General features: G+C 55.8%; 1 protein-coding gene across 16 annotated transcripts in view; it reads left to right on the forward strand.

Annotated features, from left to right (window-relative positions):
* The window catches only part of DOCK7 (dedicator of cytokinesis 7), a 132,518-nt gene that overhangs the window by 101,108 nt on the left and 11,130 nt on the right, over positions 1 to 20,280 (forward strand). For 10 of the 16 annotated variants that reach the window (XM_056814110.1, XM_056814111.1, XM_056814112.1 and 7 more), the window contains 14 exons: positions 2,811 to 2,980; positions 3,859 to 4,013; positions 4,975 to 5,157; positions 5,234 to 5,369; positions 7,023 to 7,119; positions 14,517 to 14,613; positions 14,727 to 14,861; positions 15,310 to 15,462; positions 15,844 to 16,002; positions 16,076 to 16,176; positions 16,251 to 16,443; positions 17,085 to 17,228; positions 17,477 to 17,608; positions 18,155 to 18,169. In XM_056814110.1, the coding sequence (XP_056670088.1) occupies positions 2,811 to 2,980; positions 3,859 to 4,013; positions 4,975 to 5,157; positions 5,234 to 5,369; positions 7,023 to 7,119; positions 14,517 to 14,613; positions 14,727 to 14,861; positions 15,310 to 15,462; positions 15,844 to 16,002; positions 16,076 to 16,176; positions 16,251 to 16,443; positions 17,085 to 17,228; positions 17,477 to 17,608; positions 18,155 to 18,169 (1,870 nt within the window). The remainder of the gene's footprint in view (positions 1 to 2,810; positions 2,981 to 3,858; positions 4,014 to 4,974; positions 5,158 to 5,233; positions 5,370 to 7,022; positions 7,120 to 14,516; positions 14,614 to 14,726; positions 14,862 to 15,309; positions 15,463 to 15,843; positions 16,003 to 16,075; positions 16,177 to 16,250; positions 16,444 to 17,084; positions 17,229 to 17,476; positions 17,609 to 18,154; positions 18,170 to 20,280) is intronic. The other 6 variants (XM_056814116.1, XM_056814117.1, XM_056814118.1 and 3 more) reach the window with 1 other exon arrangement.

Below are 20,280 nucleotides of genomic sequence, written 5' to 3' on the forward strand. Positions count from 1 at the left end.
TAAGAAATGGAGTGGTGAATCAATGGAAGAGATTAGGAGCAAAATACTTAGTAATAAATGACCACAATAATCTAATGTTTGAGAAAACAAAAGATTCAGGCATTTGGGGTAAGAACTCAACATTTGATAAAAATTGCTGGAAAAACTGAAAAACAATTTGACAGAAAATAGGCCTAGATCAGCATTTCAAACCATATACCAAGATAAGGTCAAAATGGACGAATTATTTAGACATAAAAGGTGATTTAAGCAAATTAGGTGAACACAAAACAATGTACCTGTCAGATCTATAGCTAAGGGAATGGTTTATGACCAAACGAGATAGAGATTATGGAAAGTAAAATAGAAATAATTTTGATTATACGAAATTAAAGAGCTTTTGCACAAACAAATCTAATGCAACCAAAATTAGAAGGAATCATTTTTTGCAGTAAATTTCTCTGATAAATGCTTCATTTCTCAAATATATAAGAAACATATAAAATAAGGGCCAGAACTATGCCCAAAGGACCATAAAACTGTATACCCTTAGACTCAGAAATATCCCAAAGAGATCAAAGATGGAGGGAAAGGACTTACTTGTACCAAAATATTTTTAGCAGTTCTCTTTGTTGTGGCAAAGACCCGGGAACTGAGGAGGTGTCAAATCAGTTGGAGAATGGATGAACAAGTTGTGGCATATGGTTGTAGTGGAATACTATTGTGCCATAAAAAATGATGAACAAGACAATTTCAGAAAAACCTGGAAAGACTTATGTGAACTGATACAAGGTGAAGGGAACAGAAACATTATACAGCAACAGAAATATTACACAAAGAAGGACTATACAATTATCAGCAAAACATGGTCCCAAGTTAACCCTAAGGGACTCATGATAAAAAATGCTATCCAAAACCAAAGAAGGAACTGTTGCAGATTTGATTGCAGATCAAAGCATGCATCTTCCACTATATTTTTCCTTCATGAGTTTTTTTTATTGCATGTGTGATATGTGTCTTCTGTCACAGCACAGGGGATATGGAAATATGTATTGCATGAAAGCACATGTATAATCTATAATAAGCCATTTATCACTTTGGGGTGGGAGAGAATCTGAATCACAAAATATCAGAAAACAATTTTAAGAAATTGTTTCAATATGTAATTGAAAAAATAAAAGAAAGTCAAAAATTAAAAACAATAATTAAAAGATAAAAATAAGAACCATTCCCCAGTTGATAAGTGGTCAAAGGATATGAAGAAGCAATTTTCAGAAGAAGAAATCAAAGTTATCAATAGACACATGAAAAAGTACTTCTTAAGTCACCAATTATAGAAATGTAGATTAAAATGACTCGGAAGGATCACCTCAAACCTATCAGAGGGACAGAAAAGACAATGACAAATGGTGGAGGGGATATAGAAAAACTAGGACACTAATGCACTGTTGGTGGAGTTGTGAACTAATCCAGTCATTCTAGAGATCAATTTGGAACTATGGCCAAAGGGCTATAAAATTGTGTGTACTCTTCAGCCCAGCATCACAGCAATCCCACAAGATCTATATAGATTAAAGAAATGTGAAAAGAACTCATATGTACAAAAATATTTTTAGCAGCTCTTGTTGTAGTGGCAAAGAACTGGAAATTGCAGGAACGCTCCTCAGTTGGAGAATGGCTAAACAAGTTGTGGCGGGTGGTTGTAATGGGATACTCTTGTGTCAAAAGAAACAACAAACAGAGTGCGTTCAGAAAAACCTGGGAAGACTTATATGAGCTGATAAAAGGGAAGTAGCAGAGCCAGGAGGGCATCCTACACCGTATCAGCAAGACTGTACCATAACCAACTCTGACAGTGATCCAAGACACTTCCAAAGGACCCAGGATGAAAAACGGCGTCCCCTCCACAAAGACAATTGATGAACTCTGAATGCAGATGGAAGCAGACTCGTCTCACTTTATTTTTGTTGCTTTATTTTGTTCTTCTTTTGCACCAACTAATACAGAAATATAGTTGCCTTGACCTCCCATGTATAATGAAACCAGTCAAGGAGTGGAGGGGGCAGGAGGGAGGAGGAGAATTTGAAACTCAAAATGTTGTTTAAATAATTGTTAAAAATAATTTTACAAGTTATTGGGAAATGTTTAACAAAATACGCAAAAATATTTTCAGAACAAAAAGTGATTGCCTCTAAGGCCCAATGCTAGCAATCAGTGACCTGTACGCAGAGTAGGCATCTGGATGAAGAGATTCCTCTTCCTCCCCACCCTGCTCCTTTCAGCATTGGCAGGGTCTGGATCATGGCTTGGCCGGTTGAAAAGTCTAGAAGTCTTAGGAACCTGGAGTCGGAGCAGGAGCTGCCCTGACCCAGCCTGTAGGAGAGAAAGCTGAGCCGCGTGTCTGACAGCCTTCGTTGGGCCCAGCTCATTGGCCCAAGTCTGAGCAGACGGAGTCGGAACCATCTCAGGCTCATGGGACAGGGCGTACCAAGCGGAGGCCTGCGTGAAGTCAGTCAGAACTCCTCGTCCTTTTCCGAGCAGCCGCCTCGCAGGAGGTCTTGTGTCTTCTGCCTCCGTCCTTGTCCCGAGCACCGGGAGGAAAGAACGCACAATCACGCGCCTCGTCAGATTTTCCCTTCTCGTTCCTCCGTCCGCAGCCCATTTTTATTGTGTGATGGGTGGAATCCATCTGCGTAATAGAACATATACATATGCACCGAGAGAGGAGAGGCTTTGCTTCTGGTCCTCCTAGCAGTGCTTTTCCTTTTCTTGTAAAGCTTGTTTGTTTTAAAGATGTTAACTAATCTCTGTGACCTCCCTTTCTTTAATAGTTTGTTTGGATTGCATAAGAAGGTCATCAACATGGTACACAATTTACTGTCCAGCCATGACTCAGACCCGCGGTACTCTGACCCCCAGGTAAAGGCCCGCGTGGCCATGCTGTATCTACCTTTGATCGGCATCATCATGGAGACTGTGCCCCAGCTGTACGATTTCACAGGTATGTGTTACCTCCCCGACAGTCCTCGGGTCACAGGGGAAGTGGGTCGCTTCTTCTGAAGTGAAACCTTTCTAGTAGGTGCCCGTGTTTTCTTGGGGCGGAAGCCGCCATTCAGAGCCTTTCGTTTAAAGCTCTGATTTGCCCTCTAAGACAGCCTTGCAGGCGGGTCCTTACTTTATGTAAGAAGCCCCTTTCCCAGGCTCCGGGGAGCGCAGGGGGTGTCTATAAGATGAATGAAGAGGCTCCACTTCGTAGACTTTCTTGACATAGAAATTAAATGTAAGTGTTCCTTCTCCCCCCTTTGCGTTCCTGGCATTTCTACGTGGGTTTGTATCCCATGACGGAAAGGTTCCAGGCCGTAAATCCTCCCTCAGGCTTAGCAGCAAGTCAGCTGGGCCGCCCGTCCTGATCCTGCCAGCAGGCACCCAGAAAGGTCGCCGTTACGCTGACCACAGCACAGGGTGTTTGTTTGCACAAGAGCCCCGAAAGGGGTCCTGCTCTTGCCGTGTATTTGTAGCGGTTGGCTTCACTCCCTGCCCACTTTGCCCCTGAGAGGCAGCTGGGCACCGTCCCTCGAGAACCAAAGGCCGCCGGGGCCCAGTTCAGGTCCCTGCCGGCGGGCACAGCCCGGGCTGCTTTGTTTGGCCAGCCTGTGGCATGACGTCCGTCAGTGCCCAGAGTCCCGGCGGCGGGAATGTCTCGGGATGCAAAGGCTCCTTTGGATGAGAGCCGGGCGTGCCTGGGCCCTCGCCCCCCAAGAGCCCGCTTCTCCCCGACAGCCCTCTTCTTCAGTGGCTTGAGGGGAGGCTCGCCGAGAAGGAAGGAAGGCCGCGGAGAACGCCCTTGGCCTGAGGATCGCTGTTTTGGGCTCTTTCCAGAAACTCACAATCAGCGGGGGCGGCCGAGCTGTGTGGCGATGGAGGAGTATGAGAGCGAAGGAGGGAATATGATCAGCCAGACGGTGGCCATGGCCATAGCGGGCACGCCGGTCCCCCAGCTCGCCAGGCCCAGCAGCTTTCTGCTCGCTTCATCGGTATTAAAACGTCACTGATCTTTTTTTCTGGAAAGCCAGATCCGTGAAGGAGCGGCACAGCCCCTGCTCGGGGGGTGGCCGGGGCCGCCCTGGAAACTGTTGAGCTTCAGAAGATGTGTGTAGGTTGGCTCCCTGGTTAGACGGGTCCCTTCTGAGCCAGCTTCGAGGCGCTCCTGTCTGCGGGAGGGACAGAGGGCAAACGTCCTTCCCCCTCGCCGGACGGCCCTCGTCCTTTGAAAGCCCAGGCAGCGCTCCCCCCGCGCGCCCCTTTACCCAGTGTTCCTGTTAGGATAAAACACAGTCGGATGTCTTCTGCCCGGAGGGGGAGGCTCTGGCCGTTTCCGTCCAGGCCATCCTGACAATCTTTCCCTGACTCCGCTGGCACTCTGTCAGGCGGCCCTACCACTGCGGGGCTGCTAGTGAGGCCAGCAAGGGAGAAGAGGGTCCCACAGCCAGGACGTGTCTGAGACCTCCTGCCTCTCCCCCGAGCCACCTCACTGCCCCAAACCCATTTGTGTCAGCCTGCCCTGCTGCCTTCATCTCACCAGAAAGTACCCCTCCCCGGGCACTTTCCTCTGAAAGGGGGGTGAACGGGCCCCTCCTGGGGCCTGGGTCAGCGCACCCCGCAGCCTTGGGAGGGGGAGAAGGGGCGCCGGGCCAAGGAGCAGGTCTGTCCTCAGGGAGGCCTGGGCTGGGCGGCCCTGGCCGAGGCCCTGCAGCCGCTCGTCTGCCCTAGAACGGATTCTCAGGTAGACGGCAGAGCAAAGTGCTGTGGGCCGGCCAGCGCGTTCTCCTTTGGCCGCCCCGTGGGCCTCTCCGCCGGCCTTTGGGCCGCGCTCCCCGGCCTGCTCCTTCCCCGGGCGCGCTTCCTCAGTCGGCCGCCTTCAGGGAGGACGCGACGCAGCGGCCGTGCGTGGCGCCTGCGGGCAGCTGAGCCGCCTCGTGCTCGTGCCTCTTGCAGAGTGGCCGCCAGCACTCCGTGTTCTCGGCCGAGTCCAGCCGCAGCCTCCTCATCTGTCTGCTGTGGGTCCTCAAGAACGCCGACGAGACGGTCCTGCAGAAGTGGTTCACCGACCTGTCCGTGCTGCAGCTCAACCGGCTGCTCGACCTGCTCTACCTCTGCGTGTCCTGCTTCGAGTACAAGGTGGGGCGGCCCGGCCGCGGCGGGGGGGGGGCGGGGGCTCGTCCGGGCGGCCGCCCTGACGTGTTTCCGCTCTCAGGGGAAGAAGGTCTTTGAGAGGATGAACAGCCTGACCTTTAAGAAGTCCAAAGACATGAGGGCCAAGCTGGAAGAGGCCATCCTGGGCAGCATCGGGGCCCGGCAGGAGATGGTGCGGCGCAGCCGGGGCCAGCTCGGTAGGTAGCCCAGAGCCCCTGGGGCTCCGGGGAGCCGAGAGAGCCTGGCTGGCGAGCTGGCTGTGGGCCAGCGCGGCGCTGAAGGGCACCAAGAACAGCTCCGACTGTAAGAGGCCTGGGGGGTCAGATGGCGAGGCCCGGGGCCCCCTTTCACCGCAGGGAAGAGAGCGGGTGATTCCTCCTTCCCGGAGCCCAGGAGCTGGCTTAGCATCTCCTGGTCGCCCCCCCAGACCCAGCCATCGCATCTAGTCTGTCTTCTAGCAGAGGAACCCCAACAGGGCTCATCCCCCATCGGGGAGGCAGAGGCTGTGCTAAGATAGGAAGGGCGGGGGGGGGGGCAGAGAGGGAGAGAGACAGAGAGGAAGGGGGAGAGAGGGAGGGAGGGAGGGAGAGAGAGATGGAGAGAGAGGGAGACAGAGTCAGAGGGAAGGAGGGAAAGGGAGGGAGGGAGGGAGGGAGGGAGACAGATGGAGAGAGAGGGAGACAGAGTCAGAGGGAAGGAGGGAAAGGGAGGGAGGGAGGGAGAGAGAGGGAGACAGAGTCAGAGGGAAGGAGGGAAAGGGAGGGAGGGAGGGAGAGAGAGGGAGACAGAGTCAGAGGGAAGGAGGGAAAGAGAGGGAGGGAGGGAGGAAGGGAGGGAAGGAGAGAGACAGAGATGGAGAGAGAGGGAGACAGTCAGAGGGAAGGAGGGAAAGAGAGGGAGGGAGGGAGGAAGGGAGGGAAGGAGAGAGACAGAGATGGAGAGAGAGGGAGACAGTCAGAGGGAAGGAGGGAAAGAGAGGGAGGGAGGGAGGAAGGGAGGGAAGGAGAGAGACAGAGATGGAGAGAGAGGGAGACAGAGTCAGAGGGAAGGAGAGAAAGAGAGGGAGGGAGGGAGGGAAACAGAGAGAGAGGAGGGTCTGCCCCAGGCTCGGGGCCAGCCCAGAGGAGAGAAGGGAGCCCATTCCACAGGTGCTGCAGGAGGGACCCCCACAGGCCTTGGCCCTGAAATGGATATGGGGGGCTCGGGGGGTCCCAAATGGCATCTGTCTTTCTCAGGGTATTCCTCCTCTTCTACCCAAGAAACTCTTAACTGCTTCACAACTGAGAAGAAAGAAGTTTGATAACAGAAACAAACTTTTACATCTTTAATCTGAAGAAAAAAGAGAACGAGGGAGGCCTAGTTTAGTGGGCCTTAATCAGAGTTACTTTTAGTGATGGGCCTGTGGGATCACTTCCCTTTTAAGGAGTCAAACAGGAAGTGACCCGGTGGTTATAGTTGGCCAAGAACTTTAATCCAGAGAAGTGAAGCCTCCCCGTTTTTATCCCTTTTGTTTGCTGGATGGGTGGTGGGTGGTCCCTGCGCCGCCCTCCTCACCCCGATCCCAGGGCACAGCGATGCTCCAGGGGAGCCCTGAAGAAGTCTAGTCCTTCTTACTTACCTCCATAGTCCGCTAATGGACCCCGACGTATTTGCGGAAGGTGCCGCGCCACAGGGGAGAGGTGGGGAGAGGCCCTGGGGGGGTCCCGAGGCCCTAGACGCAGAATCGGAATGAGAACCGGCTCCTCAGAAGCTTCCTTTGTTGGGGTGTCTTCAATGACTTCAGGGGACTCTGGGGGGTTTCTGTAGGCGCAGGCAGATGTCTCATGCGCGCTCTTCCGTTCTTTTGGCAGAGAGAAGCCCGTCGGGAAGTGCCTTCGGGAGCCAAGAAAATCTGCGGTGGAGAAAGGACATGACCCACTGGCGCCAGAACACGGAGAAACTGGACAAGTAATGCGGCCCGGCCTTCCCGGGAAGCCGTCTCCTTCTCTCCTTCTCTCCTCTCCCTTCTCAGCCCTTCCCTTCCGTCCTTGGTCCATCCTGGCCATTCCTTGGAGGCAGAAGAGTGTAGAGGCTGGGCAGTCGGGGGGCAGTGACTGGTCCAGGGTCACCCAGCCAGGAAGCTTTCGGCTCGCTTTCTCCCGGGCACTTTCTGCTTTGCTGTGAGCATGCCAGACATCCGTGGGGAAGAGCGGAAAAGCCTTTTGTCCCTCAGCCGTGCTAGCTTCAAGTGCAGATTCAGGAGGACCCGAGAGAGAAAGAGCTGGCCGTAGTGTCCAGAAGGCCTGGTTCTGCGGCCTCTCCGGCCACACAGGCCCAATGCCTGCCGGTCAGTGCCTGGGCAGAAGCCCAGAACTCATTCTGCCCCTTCACAGCCCGTGGATCCTGCCCTTCCCCCCAAGGGTCTCCTCCGGGTACCCTAGGGATGACCCCCTCCCTCTCCGCCGGGCATCCCCAGGCTAGCTTGGGAGACGAGGAGGCACGCGCAGAGCAGGAGGGGGCCTAAGTCACAGCTGACACACGCTCAAAGAATGGGACTTGGAGGGCCGCTGGGGACGGGGGGCAGAGATGGAGAGAGGACGGGGGTGGGGGGCAAGCGGGTCCCCTGCTGGGCTGCCGGGGGCCGCGGCCTGCCCCTCCCTGCGGGGTCTGCTGGGAGCAGCCTTTTGGGGCCCCCCGAAATCTGTCCAGATCTTTTGGTGTTCCGACTTGACTGACAACCAGACCCCGAGCCCCGCTCCAGAGGCCTGCTCGGGGAAGGTGGCCCAGGAGGCCAGAGCTGAGCCAGCGTCGGCCTGCTCAACCGACCGCGCCCCCACCCCAGAGCGGGCAAGGCGCCCCCTGCCATCTCCCCTGCCCGAGGCCCGTCCTGGTATGGGGATGCTCGGCCCCAGGAGGCCAGGGAGACTCCAGACTCATGGCCTGAGGCCCCAGGAGGCCAGGGAGGCTCCAGACTCGTGTCCCGAGGCCAGGGAGGCTCCAGACTTGTGTCCCGAGCCCCAGGAGGCCAGGGAGGCTCCAGACTTGCATCCCGAGGCCCCAGGAGGCCAGGGAGGCTCCAGACTCGCAGCCCGAGGCCCCAGGAGGCCAGGGAGGCTCCAGACTCGCAGTCTGAGGCCAGGGAGGCCAGGGAGGCTCCAGACTCGCATCCTGAGGCCCCAGGAGGCCAGGGAGGCTCCAGACTCACAGTCCGAGGCCAGGGAGGCTCCAGACTCGCAGTCCGAGGCCAGGGAGGCTCCAGACTCCTGTCCCAAGGCCAGGGAGGCTCCAGACTTGCATCCCGAGGCCAGGGAGGCTCCAGACTCGTGGCCTGAGGCCCCAGGAGGTCAGGGAGGCTCCAGACTCGCAGCCTGAGGCCCCAGGAGGTCAGGGAGGCTCCAGACTCGCAGCCTGAGGCCAGGGAGGCCAGGGAGGTGCCAGACTCACTTCCCAAGGCCCCAGGAGGCCAGGGAGGCTCCAGACTCGCAGCCCAAGGCCAGGGAGGCTCCAGACTTGCGTCCCGAGGCCCCAGGAGGCCAGGGAGGCTCCAGACTTGCATCCCGAGGCCAGGGAGGCCAGGGCGGCTCCAGACTTACGGCCCGAGGCCCCGGGAGGCTCCAGACTCGCGGCCCGAGGCCGGTCCTGGTACCAGGAGGCCACAAGTCATGGGGGTTTGCTCCATAATGGCTAGCAGACACGTCAGAGTGGTGATACCAGCGGCTGTCCTTAGCCCGGCTTCTACTTAGCTGTACCCTAGGCTACGCTCCGAGGTAGGTCCCGAACCCTCTCCGGCCCTGCTCCATGCATCGTCCGCGTCTCCGGACAAACAGTTCTCTGCCTCCCGGTTGTCGCTGGAAGCTGGGAGGGGTTCGTTGACTGAACGCTTCAGCCCGGCTCCGCGGCCAGCTTTGAGCCGCTCTTTGCAGCTGGAGGAGGCGAGGCGCCTGCCCTGCTGGGGTCCGTGGCAGCCCCCGGCCGTCTCTCCAGCTCATGGGGCCTCCCACAGACCGGCTCGGGGGTCGATAACCTTCCCGGCCGCTGGCGGCCGCCCCCGGGACCTCGGACACCCTCAGCCGCCGCCTCCGTTCGTTGGCGGCATCGTGTGGACCAGAGCAGGCGCTCCTGAGCACGTTTTCCGCAGGACGCCGATTCCCGAAGCACGCCTGGGTGAGCATCTGGGAGGCAAAGGGCCGAGGAGGAAGGATGCCGTTGGAGGCTCCCCGGAAGAAGCGGAGGGGACTCGGCCTGAAGACGAGGGAGCTCCCCGGCAAGCTTGCGTTCTTGGGAGAAGAACCGGCCCTTTTCTCCTGGGCCGGAGGGCGGTCGGGGAGAGGCGGGGAACAAGGGGGCCGCCCGCTTACCCTGGACACGGTTTTGCCTGCTGGGGCACCGATGAAAATGGAAGGCCCGAATGACTGCCCTGAGGCTAAAACTCCAGGCAGGCAGCCGGAGGGGACCGAAGGAGGGACTCGATGGTCTTTGGGAAGGGCCGGCTTCTCTGGCACCAAGGCCCTCCACGAGGCCCGGTCTTTGGCCGTTTCTGAAGACGGAGCTGTGGCTCTCCTGAACACCACTGGGAGAGTCTGGGCGGGCAGGAGCCATCTGCAGTGTGGGAGGAGAAGTGGCACAAGGGGGTTCTCTACGGAGACATAGGACAGAAGATGGTGGTGTTGGTCAGATGGGGAGGACACCCGAGAGCCCCAGGCCAGGAGGCCGGAGGACTTGGGTTCAAATCTGGCTGCACACATTTCCTAGCTGGGTGACCCAGCACAAGTCACGTAGCCCTACTGCTATTCTGCTTTGGCACCAGTACTTGATATCAGTTCTAAGATTTAAAAGAGTTTTTAAAAGGCTAAAAAGTCTGCCTCCCTCTCAGCCAGCCTCAACCCTCGTGACTTGTGCCTGTCGCCTAGACTTGGCTCGCCTTTCCTGAATTCTGTGATAGTCACCTCTTGCCCCAAGCCCCTCCTTCGTAGTTAAGCAGCCAATTTCCTCAGGGTCAAGGTCGGGCCCAGAGTAGTGACCCCCCCCCCCCCCCCCCGGTCACTTCATCATCAAATCAAATAATGGCTTTACTTGCTGTTCTTTTGAGAAAAAGAGCGAGAACACGCCCTCTGGTCTGCGCTCACCTAGCGATCCTGTTCCTGTGATATCCGGCTTCTGGGTCGGCTGGTGATCTAGTTCCCAAGCTCCTCATCTAATTCCCCCTTCTGCCCGCGTGGTCCGCGCCGACCAGGTGACTTCTGCTCTGCCCTCCTGGGGGCCACACTCGGCATCCTGACCTCACGCTTCCCCACTGCTCTTGAAGGGCTCTTCCAGTCCGCCAAGGCCTCTCCCAAGAACACCTTCCTCACGGCCTGCCCCCTCTTCCTGTTCAGTACGGTTCATCCTTCCAACGTTGTGTTACAGACATGAGGCCCATCTGGGAAGCTGCGTTTGCGCCCTTATATGAGGGTATCTCCTTCTCCCTGGGGGCTTGGAGGCTTCCTCTATTTTATTGTTGGCTGTCTTCTTGGCTTCTCGCATGAAATCCGTACCTACTTTTCCTGTCTCGCTCCCAGGACTCTTTCCGTATCGGCGTGATGCACAGGCACTTGTCACCGATGAACTCTCTTGGGGCCATTTTCTCCCTTCCATTCCATTTTTTGCTTTAGAACCTTCCACACAATCTTTTTTTCTTGCCAATGCAGTTCAATAGACTTTGACTGGGCCTTGTTACATCCAACAATTTATAAGTCAAGAAGCCAAAGCCTAGACATACTGAGTGATCGATGCCAAATCACATCAGATGAGAGGTGAGAAAGTGGATGATTGTTGTGAAAGGAAGGAGAATAGCAGGCTGGTTGCTAGAGGCAACATCAGGATCAATGACGGTCCTTATCAACTGGAACCATGTTTGAGGACTGAATTCAGGGGAGCAGGATAGAGGGGAGAAACTGAAAATGCTGGAGAGGAAGGGAAGGATTAAGGGAGTGAGACCCATTAAAAAGCAGGCAAGGAACAGGCTATAGAGGATGGTAAGGCAAGAAGCACCATCCGATTTCTAAAAAAGAAGAGAGAAATAAGAAAGATATAAAAACAGAGGGCCGAGGGGAGAGAATTGCAGCCTCCTTGATCATCTTCACAGAGAGCATTTTAATCAGGACCGTCATGATTTGGGGCTTGATAAGAGAGGAAAATTTTGAATGGCCATTGTGTGAAGTGCCATAGAAAAGTACGAAGCAAATGGCAAACAAAAAGGGATACCGAGTCTCAGAGAATAACTTCAAGCACCCAGTTGAAATTGGGCTTATTGAATGACAATAAGCCAAAAGTTTTTTTTTTTGCACCTATAGAAGTGAACAGAGATTGGGAATTAAAAATCCCCACATTGGTTTAGATTCCACATTTTTTAAGTGGAAGTCAGTAGGGAAAGAGAATATTTTCCAGGCTCTCTTGGGATCCAGTTCACCTGGCGGAACAGAGCCTTACTACTGCCTTAAATGGGGAGGGGAGGGACCCCATGGAAGTAAGCAGAACAATTCCTTGTTTTGTTCAAGGCCTGTAAGAGCTGGCCTGAGCTGTCAGACTAAAACCCAATTTATAGACTGCAAATGTTCACCGAATCATAGACTTTGAAGTGGATAGGGAGCCCAAGGGCCATCTCCCTCAATTTGTCCCCAAAGGCCCCTTCTTCCCATGCCAAACAGTCCTCCAGATTTTATGTGGAGACTTCCGTGGGGGGGGGGGGAAGGGGGGAGCCCACCCCTACCCGAAGCTGCTGCTTCTGCTCCCTCCCAGCTCTGGAGCAAGTTCTTTCCAACCATAAACCTAAAAAATGCTGCCCGAGCTGAGAACACACTTCTTTGAAATTTTCATTGAAGATTTTCTCCAAATCTCTCACTTTGAGACACAAATAGCATGTGCTGAACTGTTTCCGTCCTTTAATGATGCCGCAAGCTTAGAACTGTGTGGAGGGTCGCCCATCTCGGGTGGGATCCCCAAATGTGCCCAGATGCTTCAGATGGGTAACAATGAAGAAAAACCATGAGCGGAGTAATGGAGCTCTGTTACCACTGGTTGGGAGTGACCTCAGAAAAACCAACCTAATGAAATAACTGATTGATAAGGTGCACAACAGGAGGACCGTGCGAAGAGTAGTTGGGGCTTCCATTGTGGCAGGAGAGTCAGAGATGATTTCAACCATGGAGAGCCTGTTAAGGTTTAAGGACACAGCACAGCTGGAATCTGGGAATGAAGGCTACGTTTCATTGTTTTCCCTTATTTTTCCTAAACCCATATATTCTACTTTGGAGCAACACTAGATATTGATTTTAAGGCAGAAGGGCAGAAAAGGCAAGGCAGTTGGGGTTAAGTGACTTGCTCGGTGTCAAACAGCCAGGACGTGTCTGAGATCAGATTTGAACCCAGGACTTCCCATCTCCAGGCCTGGCTCTCTATCCACTGAGCCATCTGGTTGTCCCTTTTAGCACATGCTTGAAGCCTGAATGCCCTTCCTCCTCCACTTTGTCTGTGGGGGCTGTACTTTGTAGGGACTGCCTAGCCACCAGACCGCCAGGCCCAGGGGTCCCGCTTTATTTCTGCCTTCACTTTGTTGGCTTTGGAGGAAAGATTGTTGGTATTTCACTAACGTCAGTGAATCGCCCACAGTTACTACTCTTTGATTTCTTTTTTTGGTGTCTCTTCCCTGTGAAGTTTAAACATTGCCGCAACAAGTGGCCTCTTCTGGTTTGTTGCTGTCCTCGTTGGGATCTATTGCGGCCACCATGGAGACGGCTCAGGGAGGGACTTCCTGACTCATCTGGGGAAGAGTTTTTGAATTGGCCTCCGTCATGTCCCCGGCCTTACATCTGTTCTGTGTAGGAGCCTTCACTGTAGTTATCAAAACAAAAATGTTTGCCTCGTGAAAAGACAGGTTCCTTTGTGAGAATGAAGACAGAAAATGCCATTATGGTGCTACGTAATCTTTGCTCTGGATCGTTCACACCATCATCTCCTTGAAGCCTTATGTGACCATCGGTAATGAGACACGGCAGCATTAGAGGAAAGGAGCACTCCTACCCAGAGAGATCTCAGAGAGTCCACCACCAGGCTGCTGGGGAGGACCAAGGGCTCTCCCAACCCCTGGTGCTGAGCTGGGGACAGAGCAGGGCAAGAAGGGAGCTGGCACATATCCGTCGTCCTTCTTTTTTGGCTTTGTTTTTTAAACCCTTACCTTCTGTCTTGGAATCAATCCTGTGTATTGGTTCCAAAGCAGACGAGTGGTAAGGGCTAGGCAATGGGGGTTAAGTGACAGGAAGTATCTGAGATCAGATTTGAACCCAGGACCTCCCATCTCTGGGCCTGGCTCTCAATCCACTGAGCCACCCAGCTGTCCCCCCCACCCCCCATCGTATGTTTTTGAGGCTTTGGTGAAGTGGATTATTGTTGGCTTTTGGGGCCCCCTTTGGGAGCTGTCCAGCAGTGTCCCTGAGGATGAAGGCTGGCTCTGTCTAGATGTGACCATCCGGTTGAGTAATGGAGATGAGAGACACTGTGTGCTCGGGCCCACGTGCATAGGCATCACACAGTGTTCTGCCATAGCATGGAGGTTTGTTTGTTTATTATATAGGGTTTCAAGTACATACTTCTTTAGCACACAATCAATTTTCTACATATATGTTTCCATGGAACTTAACAACAAGCCTAAAGAGATAGTCAGCGAAACATTGTTGCTATAGATGAATGACATAGACAGGGTGATCTAGAGGTTAGTTCTCCCTGACTAGGAGAATCTTTGTTCCTTTAGGTCAGCTTTCACAATCAATCACAATTACTTAGGAGATGAATGACAAAACATTTTGTAGCCAGGTACAAGGTTGGAGGGCAATTTAATGACAGACCAGATTTGGGGTTTTCCTCAATTTATAAGTTCTATTTTTCTTGTGTTACTTTAAAGCACCTGGCAATGTTGCCTGGTTTCTGTCTGCAGTGGAGTGGCTTGAAGGTGATTGATGTTCTTGGCTTTCCTGGCTTGTAATGGAAGTGAATGTGGATCTATGAAGGGGGAAAGGAGGGGGTAATAGACAATAATCTTTGGGCTCTAATTCTGTAAATGCAATCTTTCAGGGTAATAACCTAGGGGGATTAAAGTGGGACATATATGTATTGATCCTATAAGTATTTGCTCTCATGTTAATCGTAACAAGTCCATTAGTAGAGAAAGTTGAAGAGAGAAGTCACAGAAGGGGGTTAGCAGGGGGCTTTTTCTCAGAGGGCTACCTTGCAGTTCCCGACTTCCCAGACTGTGACTGTGTCAAGCAGTGGGGGTCTGTTGGCTCCTCTCAGGCCCCCTTGGACATAATTATCTTGAATGCTTTGTTTCCTAGGTCCAGGGCAGAGATTGAACACGAAGCACTGATCGATGGAAACCTCGCCACTGAGGCCAACCTGATCATCTTGGACACGCTCGAGATCATCGTCCAGGTAAGCCTTGGGAAGGAAGCAGGAGAGGATCTGCGCGTGACGCTGGGGAAGAGGACCGGACCGGATGCAGATCTCCTCCTCGAGCATCTCTTCCACTCTTGTTTCTCTTTCAGACTGTCTCCCTGGCCGAGTCCAAAGAAAGCATCCTTGGGGGGGTGCTCAAGGTGCTCCTGCACAGCATGGCGTGCCACCAGAGCGCCCTCTACCTGCAGCACTGCTTTGCCACGCAGCGCGCCCTCGTCTCCAAGGTGGGCACGTGCAGGCTGGCATCAGGGCAGGGCCTGCCACGGGGAGATGGGAAGAGTCTGAGGCAGGCTGATGTGGGGCCCAGACCTGGGGGCGATCCTGCAGGGGCCAGAAAGGGCGGTCTTCTGGCCACACCAACCTAACCGAAATTGAGTGTCTCAGACAAGTACAGGCTTTTGGTTTTAAACACTTAGCACCAAGTCTAAGATGAGGGCCAGGGTGAGGCACTGGGGGTTTAGTGACTTGCCCAGGGTCACCCAGCTGGCAAGTGCCTGAGGCCACATTTGAACCCAAGACCTCCCATCTCCAGACCCTGCTCTCCATCTACTGAGCCACCCAGCTGCCTCTCATTATGGATATTCTGGCAGGGGGTCTATCGCTGTTCAGAACCCCCCACCGGACCCTGGGAGGGCCTCAGCCCCTTCCCACCTCCGTCCTGTCTCCTTGCAGTTCCCAGAGCTGCTCTTTGAGGAGGAGACAGAGCAGTGTGCCGACCTGTGCCTGCGCCTCCTGCGCCACTGCAGCAGCGGCGTCAGCTCCATCCGCTCCCACGCCAGCGCCTCCCTCTACCTCCTCATGCGCCAGAACTTTGAGATTGGGAACGTGAGTCTGGGGGGGTCAGTGTGAGCACGGGTGACCCCAGGCCTGGGCTGCCCCCGTCCCCCCCCTTACTCTGTCCCCCTCCTGCCACAGAACTTTGAGATTGGGAACGTGAGTCTGGGGGGGTCAGTGTGAGCGCGGGTGACCCCAGGCCTGGGCTGCCCCCTGGCCATCCCCCCTCCGGCCACAGAACTTTGAGATTGGGAACGTGAGTCTGGGGGGGTCAGTGTGAGCGCGGGTGACCCCAGGCCTGGGCTGCCCCCTGGCCATCCCCCCTCCGGCCACAGAACTTTGAGATTGGGAACGTGAGTTGGGGGGGGTCAGTGTGAGCACGGGTGACCCCAGGCCTGGGCTGCCCCCTGACCGTCCCCCCTCCGGCCACAGAACTTCGCCCGCGTGAAGATGCAGGTGACCATGTCCCTGTCGTCGCTGGTGGGCACATCACAGAGCTTTAACGAGGAGTCTCTGCGGCGCTCCCTCAAGACCATCCTGACCTACGCCGAGGAGGACCTGGAGCTGCGGGAGACCACGTTCCCAGACCAGGTGAGGAGGGGCCCCTGGGGGGGGGGGGGCAGCTGCAGCGTGAGGCCCCCCGCGAGCCCGTCTCTCGCCGCAGGTGCAGGATCTCGTCTTCAACCTGCACATGATCCTGTCGGACACCGTGAAGATGAAGGAGCACCAGGAGGACCCCGAGATGCTCATCGACCTCATGTACAGGTAGGCCGGCCGGCCCGTGTGCCGGGCTCTGCACGGGAGGCCCGGAGCTCACGGGAGCGCTCGTGTCCCCGCAGGATCGCCAAAGGCTACCAGACGTCCCCGGACCTGCGGCTGACCTGGCTGCAGAACATGGCCGGCAAGCACTCGGAGAGGAACAACCATGCCGAGGCCGCCCAGTGCCTGGTCCACTCGGCCGCCCTGGTGGCCGAGTACCTGAGCATGCTGGAGGACCGGAAGTACCTGCCCGTGGGCTGCGTGACCTTCCAGGTGGTCCCCGTGGGGGGGGGGGGGGCTTCCCTCCAGGGACCCGGCCGCTTCTTGGTGCATCCTGGGGGGGGAAGGGCTGGGGGGGCTCCCCTCTGGGGTTGGGGCCACCTCTGGTGCATGCTAACGGGGGGGGCTCCCCTCTGGGGTTGGGGCCGCCTCTGGTGCGTTCTAATGGGGGGGCTCCCCTCTGGGGTTGGGGCCGCCTCTGGTGCGTTCTAACGGGGGGGGGGCTCCCCTCTGGGGTTGGGGCCGCCTCTGGTGCGTTCTAATGGGGGGCTCCCCTCTGGGGTTGGGGCCGCCTCTGGTGCGTTCTAACGGGGGGGGGGGCTCCCCTCTGGGGTTGGGGCCACCTCTGGTGCGTTCTAATGGGGGGCTCCCCTCTGGGGTTGGGGCCGCCTCTGGTGCGTTCTAATGGGGGGCTCCCCTCTGGGGTTGGGGCCGCCTCTGGTACATGCTAACGGGGGGGGCTCCCCTATGGGGTTGGGGCCGCCTCTGGTGCGTTCTAATGGGGGGGGCTCCCCTATGGGGTTGGGGCCGCCTCTGGTGCGTTCTAATGGGGGGGGCTCCCCTCTGGGGTTGGGGCCGCCTCTGGGGCGTGCTGTTGGGGGGGGGGCAGGCCTCACCTGGACCTGCCTCCACAGAACATCTCGTCCAACGTCCTGGAGGAGTCGGCCGTGTCGGACGACGTGGTGTCTCCGGACGAGGAGGGCATCTGCTCGGGAAAGTACTTCACGGAGGCCGGGCTGGTGGGGCTGCTGGAGCAGGCGGCTGCCTCCTTCTCCATGGTAGGCGCCAGGGCCGGGCCTCGCCGCCCCCTTGTCCCCCCCACGTGCGCACACACTGACGCCTCTGCTCTGCTGGCGGGATGGTGGGCCGGAGAGCAGCCGGACGTCCCCCCGGAGGCCGCAGGGGGCAGCAGGGGGGCAGCAGGGTCCGGCCGAGCACCGAGCACCGTGCGGGCAGTGGCCGGCCTGGATGGGGATGGTGGGAGCGGCCGGAGGGCCTCTGAGCACGGCGGTCGCTGCACTTGCAGGCGGGCATGTACGAGGCGGTCAACGAGGTCTACAAGGTGCTCATCCCCATCCACGAGGCCAATCGGGACGCCAAGAAGCTGTCCATCATTCACGGTAAACTGCAGGAGGCCTTCAGCAAGATCGTGCACCAGGTAAGGGCCTGCCGGCCTGCGGGGAGCCCCGGGGCTGCCGTCCTGAGCGCCTCCCAATAGGAGCGGCCCGTCTGGGTTCTTCCCGTCCTAGACGGAGGATTCCGGCTGTCCTCCAGCCTCTTGGGCGTCCCTGGGAGCCCCCAGCAGCCACCCGGCGGTGCCTGGCCCTTAGAGAGAGGCCCGGGGCGAGCACGGGACAGGCAGATCCCCAGAGAAAGGCGGGGGCCACACTGGAAGGTGGGCAGAGCCTCCCCGCCCCCCCCCCAGCTGCCAGCCGTGGGCTCCATCTTCGGTCTCTGCCCAGGACGGAGGCCCGCTGGGGAGGCGGGGCATCTCGAGCCCGTCGCCCTGGGGGCCGATGATGCCCTCCCAGCGTGGAGCACCGAAACTGGGTCCTAAGAAACTCCAGGCCTGGGGCGGCTCCTGGAGCCAAGCCAAGGGCAGGGTGGACGGCGGGCAGCTGACCGCTTGGCGCTCCCCGGGGCAGGCCGCGGGGAGGGAGTGGCGCAGCGTGACGGGTGCCCTTTTCTGCTTTTTGTCACACAGAGCACGGGCTGGGAGGTAGGTACCATCTTGGGAGGTAAAGACGCTGCCCGTCCCCATCGGGGTCCTCGTGCCCGTGCTTGGCCACACGTGCTCGCTGTGTGCATTCATTAACCAGTCATTGCGTGCCGACACTGACGGGAGGGCGGTGGAGGCCGTGCATGGAGAAGAGATGTCACTAATGAGACCCCGGTGAATGAGCCGTGTCCTCACTGTCCGTGGTGTGCTCCCCCCACCGCGCCGCCCCCTCCCCCGGAGGTCGATTTAGGAAAAGTGGGAGGAAATGCAGAGCCGCCCCGGGGAAATCCCTGGGAGCATCTGAGCTCCCCGAGTCGTTGGACGACGTCCATCGGCACCGGCCGGCACCGGCGCGCGGGGTCGGCCGAGGAGGCTTAGAGCTTTCTCGGACTCACTCGGCCTCGTGACCCGGGTGTTGGGGGCCTCCCGTAACAGTGGAGGAAAGATCTGTCACAGAGCTGTTTTCCTCCACCGAGAACACCAGCCTTCTTTTGGTTCTCTTCCATTCAGAGCAATTAAACTGTCATTTTTAATTATTATTAATTCAGCGCTTTGATGCTTAACCGTGTCCTCGGTGCGGCCTGCAGCGAGGCTCGCCCTGGGCAGGAGGAAGGGAGCGCCCTTCCCCGTCAGCCGCTCAAAGTTAGGCCCCAAGAAGGCAAACGCCCAGCTCTGAGCCCCCACTGCGGCCAGCTGGCCGGGGCTAAATCGACCCCTGGACCTGGTCCCTCCGTTAGCTAGAGCCTTCCTCCCACTGTCATCGTGTGCAAGTGCATGGAGACACCGGATTCCTCTGTCCTGTCCTGACCGCCCTCTGCTCGGCCTCTGGGGACCTCGAGCTGTGGTTGCATGTTTGTTTTCTGCTTTCCTTTGATGAGTACTTTAATGGATGCTTGCATTTTAAACCTCTGTTTGCTGCTTATTTGTTTTGAAATTTCCCTAATTAAAATACTTTGTTTTCTCTTCTCTTGCCCCTGGTTGCTGACTCTCCTTCCCACTTTTACTATTGTCTGTTGTGGTAAGTTTGTACTTTGTGAATATTTTTCTTTTTGACTCTGTGGAAGCCCCAATAATTCCATTTTGCCAAAGAGCTATGCCAATCAGTAGCCAAAAACTTGATGACGTTTGCTCACTCCGGTGAGCCTAATGCTAGCATCCTAAGGGGCCAGCTGGAGTCGGTAACACTCCCTGATGAAGCTGGAGGCGCCCTTCTGTTCCTCTGATTCGCACAGGTTTCCTTTTCCATCATTCTCCCTGAATTGGTACAGATTCCTTTTGGAGTTGGCAAAGCTCTTTGGCTGTGTGTGTGTGTGTGTGAGAGAGGACTCTTACAACGATTCCTTGTGGTTTGGAAAAGTATTTACTGTGCCTAATAACACCCCTGAGCTCTCCGGCAGTCGTGGTGGCTGTGATCTGTTCTCCCCGTGCTGTGATGGCTCTGCAGTGCTGCCCTCCATCCTTTCTTCTTCAAACCCTCTTATTTTCTTGAAATAATAGAAAAGAAAATGCATTTTCATCTTTCCTTCTCTCGTGCCTGCCTTTTAGCTTTGGTTCAAAGATAGGAGTTTCTAAAGCATTTGATTTTTTTCTGAATTTCATTGTGGAAAACCATGGCATGTGGGTGACGCGTTTCCTTCCGAGTGTGTTTTTCAATGACTAAACAAGGTGAAGTGGCCTCCTTTTCTAGCAGGATAAGTATCGAGGGTTGTGTCTTTTGCTCCTTTTGCCCCAGTGGAATGTTAACTTGCGAAGACCTCGTCCAAATTGTCAAATTCAGCTCCAGTTTTTATAGAGAGGAGCCCCTAAATACTGACAGCCAACATTCCGCACAATTGTTCTCATTTCCTGGAAAGGTGGCTATATTTCTTGGAAGAGAAAGTCATCACCTGGGTAGGAGGCAAAAGGCAGAATAGCTAGGCTAGGTTTGTGCCTGCTTGCTCCTGGGGATGGCCAAGGCTTCCCTTCCTTAAATGAGCCACAATGCCCCTAACCCGAGGCACGCTTCACAGGAAGGACAATGCTTAGCCTTCTTGCTAAGATGCTTGCCATTCCTGCAGGCCCAGAGGAAGGTACCCAGAACCTCAGATGTAACAGAAAGCATTAGGCAAAGC

This window comes from Monodelphis domestica, chromosome 2 (assembly GCF_027887165.1).
Source record: "Monodelphis domestica isolate mMonDom1 chromosome 2, mMonDom1.pri, whole genome shotgun sequence".
Taxonomy (NCBI): Eukaryota; Metazoa; Chordata; class Mammalia; order Didelphimorphia; family Didelphidae; genus Monodelphis; species Monodelphis domestica.